This window comes from Arachis ipaensis, chromosome B9 (assembly GCF_059453495.1).
Source record: "Arachis ipaensis isolate K30076 ecotype BB chromosome B9, ASM5945349v1, whole genome shotgun sequence".
NCBI classification, from domain to species: domain Eukaryota; kingdom Viridiplantae; phylum Streptophyta; class Magnoliopsida; order Fabales; family Fabaceae; genus Arachis; species Arachis ipaensis.
In genome coordinates this window covers 152,433,333-152,441,597 of record NC_142444.1, presented here as the reverse complement: position 1 = coordinate 152,441,597, position 8,265 = coordinate 152,433,333, and the positions used below count along the sequence as shown (strand labels likewise).

The following is an 8,265-nucleotide window of genomic DNA, read 5'->3' as shown; positions in this document are numbered from 1 at the left end:
GTTGCTAAGCGCAACAATGAGTTACTCTTAAAAAATATGAAGCGCGACCAACTGGCGCCGCTCCATTTCCTGAAGCAAATGCGGCAAATCATAACCACAGAAGAGTTAAATGGCAAGATTTTGGTAGCAAGAAAAATTATGGAAGGAAAATGAATTATGTTCACAAGAAAGTATCTCACCAGAAGTGGGATAAAGAAAGAAACAATGGGCAAAATAAATCAATTGAGAATAAATATTTCCGTTGTGGTGGAAATGACCATTGGTCACGTACCTGTTGTACCCCAAGGCACCTAGTCGATCTTTATCAAGCATCTTTGAAAAAAGACGACAAAGAAAAGGAAACAAATTTTGTTTCAAATGATGCTGAAAATTCCACCACTCATTATGATGTATTTGATTTTTTTGAGGATTCTGAAGGAAATATTGGCTATTTGATCAATGATGGAATAGTTTAATATGTATAAGTGTTCATGTGACTAAATAATATAAGAAATTTCTTATTAAGATTTATACATTTGAATTTCAACATTACTGAATGTGCTAATAATAATAATAAAATTTTTAGTAAATACTATACTTCTTATAAAAATATTTTCAATCACGAAAATGATTTTACTGCGTAGATATTTCTACTCATTTTATTATTATTTGTCTTTGAAGAGAATGGCAAGGACATATAGTGAAGATATTTGCCTTGCGGATAGTGCGAGTTCACACACCATTTTCAAAAGTAATATATATTTTACCTATCTTGTGCCAAAAGAAGAATATGTTAATACTATTATTGGCTCGAACAATGTGATAGAAGGCTCCGGAAGAGCTATAATTTTGTTTTTTGGAGGAACAAAATTCATAATAAATAATGCACTATTATCTACGAAGTCTCTAAGAAACTTATTGAGTTTTAAAGATATTCGTAGAAATGGATATCATATTGAGACAATGAATGAGGGAAATCATGAGTACTTGTATATCACAACCAATGATTTAAATAAAAAAGTTATATTAGAAAAGTTACCCTCACTTTCATCTGGGTTGTATTAGACTAGAATTAGTGTAATTGAATCACATGCCATTGTAAACCAGAATTTTACTAGCCCAAATGAATTTATAATTTGGCATGGCCGATTGAGTCATCCGGGAACAACCATAATGCGGAGAATTATTGAAAACTCCCATGGACATTCACTAAAGAATCAGAAGATTCTTAAATCTAGTGAATTTTGTTGTGCTGCATGTTCTCAAGGGAAGCTAATTTTAAGGCTATCACCAGTAAAGATTGGATTTGAGTCCCCTGAATTCCTAGAAAGGATTCAAGGTGATATATGTGGACCTATTCATCCACCATGTGGATCTTTTAGATATTTTATGGTCTTAATAGACGCATCTTCGAGATGGTCACATGTGTGCTTATTGTCTTCTCGCAACCTGGTGTTTGCGAGATTACTGGCTCAGATTATTCGATTAAAAGTATAGTTTTCAGAGAATCCAATCAAAGCAATTCGCCTTGATAATGCTGGTGAATTTACTTCCCAAGCCTTTGATGCTTATTGTATGGCTAACGGAATAAGTGTTGAACATCCAATAACTTATGTTCACACACAAAATGGGTTAGCAGAATCACTTATTAAACGCCTCCAATTGATTGCTAGACCCTTACTTATGAGAACAAAACTCCCAACCTCAGCTTGGGGGCATGCTATTTTACATGACGCAGCACTTATTCGTTTGAGACCAATGAGTTACCATCAGTTCTCTCTTATGCAATTAGATTTTGGCCAGCAGCCAAATATTTCCCATATAAGAATATTTGGGTGTGCGATATATGTTCCCATTGTACCACCTTCTCGCACCAAAATGGGACCCCAAAGAAAATTGGGGATATATGTTGGATATGATTCTCCCTCTATAGTGAAGTATCTTGAGATACAAACTGGAGATATATTTAAAGCCCGGTTTGCAGATTGTCATTTTGATGAATCAAAATTTCCAACATTAGGGGGAGAGAATAAGCTTCCTAAAAAGGAACTTAATTGAAATGCATCATCCTTACTGCATTTAGATCCTCGATCAGGGCAATGTGAACTAGAAGTTCAAAAAATTATACATTTGCAAAGAATAGCAAATGAATTGCCTGATGCATTTTCTAAAACAAAGAGGATTACTAAATTCTATATACCGGCTGAAAATGCTCCGATTCGAGTTGATGTCCCAGTCGGACAAATTGCCACCGAAGCAAATTCACGCTAAAAGCGTGGCAGGCCTGTCGGTTCCAAAGACAAAAATCCTCGAAAAAGAAAAGAGGTAAATACTATTCCTGTTGAAAAAGACATAGTAAAGACACCTACAGTTGTCCAAAATTTCGATATAATTTTAACGCCAAAAGACATTCAGGTACCTAAAAATTGTGAAAATGATGAGATCTCGATAAATTATGTCTTTACAGGAGGGAAATGGAACCGAAATAAAACAATTGCCAATGAAATATTTGCATATAATGTGGCATTAAATATCATGCATGAAAGTAAGGATCTTGAACCAAGATCAGTCGAAGAATGTCGACAAAGGAATGATTGGCCAAAATGAAAAGAAGTCATGAAAGCTGAATTAGACTCATTTGCAAAAACGTGAAGTCTTTGGACCTGTAGTCTATACACCAAAAGATGTAAAACATGTTGGATACCGATGGGTATTTTTGAGAAAACGAAATGAGAAAAATGAAGTTGTATGCTACAAAACTCAACTTATAGCACAAGGTTTTTTGCAAAGGCCCAATATAGATTATGAAGAGACGTATTCCCCTGTAGTGGATGCAATAACATTGCGTTATTTGGTCAATTTATTTGCATATCATAAACAACATATGCATTTAATGGATGTTGTAACAGCCTACTTATACGGCTCATTAGATCGTGATATCTATATGAAAGTCTCTGAAGGACTAAAGATATCTAAATTATCCAATGAATATTTGCAGGAGTTATACTCAGTCAAATTACAAAGATCTTTATATGGTGTGAAGCAATCTGGACGAATGTGGTATAATCGTCTTACTGAGTATCTGGCAAAAAACGGATTCAAGAATGATGATATCTGCCCATGTGTGTTCATAAAGAAATTTGCATCTGGATTCATTATAATTGCTGTGTACGTTGATGATTTAAATATCATTGGAACTCCTGAAGAGATTTCAGCAATTATAAAAGCTCTAAAAGAAGAGTTTAAGATGAAAAATCTTGGAAAGACTAAATTTTGTCTCGACCTGCAGATCGAGCATACAAAAAGTGAGATCTTTATTCATCAAACAACATGCACAGAAAAGATTTTATATGGATAAGTCGCATCCATTAAGTACCCCAATGATTGTAAGATCTTTGGATGTGGAAAAGGATCAATTCCGTCCTAAGGAAGAAAATGAAGATATCCTTGGTCCTGAAGTACTATATCTTAGTGCCATTGGAGTGCTGATGTATCTTGCTAATAATACACGACCCGATATGTCATTTGCTGTGAATTTACTAGCAAGATATAGTTCCTCTCCAACCAGAAGACATTGGAATGGAATGAAACATATATTTCGATATCTTCATGGAACGGTTGATATGGGATTGTTTTATCCCTATGGATCCAAGTCACAGCTAGTTGGCTATGTAGATGCAAGATACTTGTCTGATCCACATAAAGGGAGATCTCAAACAGGATACATGTTCACATATGGTGATACAGCTATATCATGGAGGTCCACAAAACAAACGATAGCAGCAACCTCCTCTAATCATGCTGAAATACTAGCGATACATAAAGCTAGTCGCGAGTGTTTTTTGCTCAGGAGGCTGATCCAATATATTCTTTTATCATATAGACTGATTGATCATAAGATAGCTCCAACTGTCCTGTTTGAAGATAATACAGCATGCATTGCTCAACTTAAGGGTGGATATATCAAAGGCGATAGAACAAAGCATATTTCTCCTAAATTCTTCTTCACTCATGATCTTCAAAATCAAGAGACAATTGATGTCTAACAGATCTGCTTAAGTGATAATCTGGCAGATTTACTCACAAAGTCACTCCCAAAATCCTCTTTTGAAAGATTGGTACACTAGATTGGGATGTGCCGATTTCGAGATATTAAATGATGTCGACAAGAGGGGGAGACTGTACTTTTTTTTCCTTGGTCAGGTTTTTTTTTATTGGATTTTTTTGACAAAATTTTTAATGAGGCAGTCCCCATTACAAAGGATTTTGTATTCTTTTTCCTTCGCTAAAATTTTTCCCATTGGGTTTTTTTTAGTAAGGTTTTAACGAGGCATAATTTTAAATGGTCATCCAAGAGAGAGTGTTGTGATCAGGATAAATGATGTGGATGACCATTTTCTATGATATTTAGTTTACCAAGGGTGGTTGCATTTAATTATGTTTGAAAAGTAAAGCTTCTTTGTGCTTATAAATAGCAACTTAATATGAAGCATATGGAACATACATAGAAGCAATAAAACATCCTTCTCTCTTTATACACTACTAATAATTTTACGCTTCAATATTTTATATTTATTCAACAACGTTTTACGCTTCTATATTTTATATTTATTCTACAACAGATACTAATAATTAAGTTATATTCCTATGTGAAAATGAATCATTTTTAATCATGTATACGGAGAAGTAAATAGCTATGCGAATAGCCAAAATGAATACTAAACATCCTCTAGGTTCCACTTCGTTGATAGAACCCCCTTGCATCTATGATAGATGATGATGTTAATGTGGCTGTTATTTCCCACCAACGAAAATTTCACACATCATAGTTTCCAACAGAAGTACTGACTTGTTGGCTAAAATAGGCCTTACTCTTACGGTGTTATTAGAGTTATTTTCTTTTGTTGAAACGGGGTTTAAAAAGTCCAATGAGAAAAAACAAAAAATTACAAGTTACTATTCGAGATAGGGTAGCTTCTCTCACATCAGCATCTAAAGTACTTTTAAAATCTATGTAAAAAACATCAACAAAGTGGTACCCTGATTTTTTTGCATTCAAGCTTTTTTTAGCCATCCAATCTGCACTTTGATTGCCTTCAATCTAATACTTCTCACCACTGTGTTTGGGTGCTCTTTCAGATTTCTACCTTTTCTAAGAACCTCCACAGATGCCTTTGAGTATGACTCAAGAATAATTTTTTTGAATCCCAATTCCCAAACAATTTTCAAAGCATAGCATATTACCAGAACTATTGCTGATGATATTATGGAAGCCAACATATCCCATCTAGTTCTATTGTAATTTTTTTTTCCTCTGACCCCATTATTCTTTCTTTTTTTTTTGTTCGTATATATTAAGAATTAATCTATTGTAAATTTAAATTTTTAAGGCCAATAAATTACTGTATTTACAAAGTAAAATTCCAACTCTAACACTTATGAGAGTTTTTTAATTTAGATATGACGCCGTTGATGGAGTTATGCAGCGATATGGTGATTATTGGTGTTTAACGGATTTGTGACGGCTGGATAGCAGAAATTGGTGGCACCGATTGGTTGCAAGGAAATCGGAGGCATCGATTTCAGGTCGCGGAGGGTGCACAAATCGGTGGCACCGATTTGCGTTCCTTGGCCACGCGTGACGCATGCAGTTCCCTCGGTTGCCCGTGACCCCCTTGCCACAAAAGAACCCCCTCATCCTATCCCTTTCACTCTCTTTCACTTTAGTTTCCCTCTCTTCAGCACCCTCAACCGTATCCCTTTCACTCTCTTTCACTTTCGTCTCCCTCTCTTCAACACCCTCAACCCCACCTCAACCCCACTATATCCTTGCTGCACACCATTGTTGGACCACAACAGATTTTGAAAAGAATTCAAAGAAAATGCCAAGAAGACCAAAAATTAAAGAAGTAAATCAACCAGAGTTTCACATTGTTAATTATCTTGGAGATCCAAATTATGTAAGTTTTTATTTTTTAATAATCTGATTTAATAATAATAATAGTGATAAATATTAAATTTAATTAAAAATATATATTGTAATAGCATTAAGTAGAGATTAATTAAATCATATATGTATGTATGATTTTATTATTAGGTGGTTAGAAATAGAAATTAAAATTGAAATTAATCATGTATGTATGTATGTATGTATGTATGTATGTATGTATGTATGTATGATTAGGTGGTTAGAAATAGAAATTAAAATCGAAATTAATCATGTATGTATGTATGTATGTATGTATGTATGTATGTATGGTATGGTATGGTATAGTAAACTGTAAATAATTTTTTTTTTAGTTAATGAACTAATGAAATCAGATCCTGTACATGCTCCCCTAAAGTAGATTGTAGTTATTATTAGTAGTAGTAATTGAGTTTAATAATTTATTATGATTAATAATTAAAATTTAATAAATTATTTTATTTATGATCAATAATAAATGAATTTTAATTCATTAAAATTTAGAGAATAACTTAGTAGTAACTAAACTTAGATTAGAAAATTGTAATGTTGTGTTATGAATAATAATAATAATAATAATAATAATAATAATAATAATAATAATAATAATAATAATAATAATAATAATAATAAAAAAAAAATTAGTATGATGTTTTATGAGTAATAATAACAATAATAAATTAGTATGCTGTTTTAAGGTACTGAATATGATTGAAAGATATTTGTATAACAGATTTACTGCGTATGTTTGGAATGCAATTATGCTGGAATTAGTTATAATGGTCATGTAACGATAATTGTGTTTTTGAGAATGTAGTTATATTATACTGGGACTTATAGTGGAAACGTGATATTGTAGGGTTCAAGGATGTTGCTGTGTGAACATTTAAAGCCGCCGGATTCATACAACCAAATTGTTGAGTCACACTTACGCGAGACAGGATTTTATTATGTTTCACAAATTGGATTTATTCCATGTCAGTCAGCAATGATTAATGCTCTGATTGAGAGATTGCGGCCTGAAACTCACATGTTTCACTTTCCAGTTGGTGAGTGTGCCGTGACCTTGGAGGATGTGGCGATGATTCTCGGTCTGCCAACAAATGGTCTTCCGGTAACAGGACCGACCATGAGTTGTTTTGAGGCATTGGAAGCCGAGTGCTTGCACCAATTTGGAGTTGCACCGAGGAAGACGGAATGTAGAGGGAGCTTTATAAAATTAACATGGTTTAGGGGTTTGAGAGATCGTATAGTGTTGAATGATGTTGAGCATATTCAGATGTATGTAAAGTGTCACATAATGTTGTTATTTGGGACAGTTATGTTTGGAGATAAGGCGAGTTCAGCTGTTCATTGGAAATTTTTACCTTTGCTCCGTAACTTTCATCAGATCATACAGTTTAGTTGGGGTTCGGCATGCCTGGCACACTTGTATAGATCATTGTGTAGGGCAACTCGTGTCGACTGCAAGAAGATGGACGGTCCGTTGGTACTCTTGCTCACTTGGGCTTGGATCCGGCTACCATTTCTAGCGCCTATTCCCCGAGTGTTTCCAATTGCAAACAAGTAAGTTTGATTAAAGTATGCATTGAAATGTATGATAGAAATTGTTTTATGTTTTTTACAAGATTAGTTAACTAATGAATTGTCCGATGGCAGGTGGCGTAGTTGGGACCGTGAAAACTATGCCTACCGATATAATTCTCTTGCGCACTACAGGAGATTGTTGGATGATCTACAAGAAGGACAGGTATGTTGTAAAATACAAGTACCGTATGTAACTTGTATAGTAAATTAATTGTGTAATCATCTGACTGGTTCGATGTGTCTAGTTTGTTTGGCAGGCATATGGCATTGGAAACATCGACCCAGACGTGATTCCTTTAGACATCCATCATAATTCGGTTATCTGGAGTGCCATAGTTCCACTTATATCTTTTGAATGCATCGAGTGGCATGCATCTGATAGAGTCAGGAGACAATTTGGATTGACACAGGGTGTTCCTAATCAACCAGAGAATCTAGGTGCATCACACGGCGAAGTTCTTACTGGGCCTAAGAATCAAGATTGGGCCAATACCCACTCTTCTTGGGTGATGAAGTAGACCAATCGGTATAGTCACACTCTCTCTGATGACTTAGTGCATTTACATTATCCATTGGAAATTTACATGCATTGGTACTTTGTACCATATGTTCCTGAGACGCATCCGTCTGATTATTTTTCAACGTCAGTCCCGGTACAGCAACAGTATTTGGGTGGTCCACATTTTGAGTATCCAGAGCAAACTTCATTCAGTCAGCTGCTTGGTTTCATGGCA

The 8,265-nt window shown here is 34.7% G+C and overlaps 1 protein-coding gene across 1 annotated transcript; it reads left to right on the top strand.

Moving 5' to 3' along the window:
• The first annotated feature begins 6,932 nt into the window (after positions 1-6,932).
• On the top strand, positions 6,933-8,049 carry LOC148546823 (serine/threonine-protein phosphatase 7 long form homolog). Its single transcript, XM_088499386.1, has 3 exons — positions 6,933-7,510; positions 7,604-7,694; positions 7,789-8,049. Exons 1-3 carry the CDS (start codon positions 6,933-6,935, stop codon positions 8,047-8,049), a joined length of 930 nt encoding a protein of 309 aa, XP_088355512.1.
• Positions 8,050-8,265: the final 216 nt, after the last annotated feature.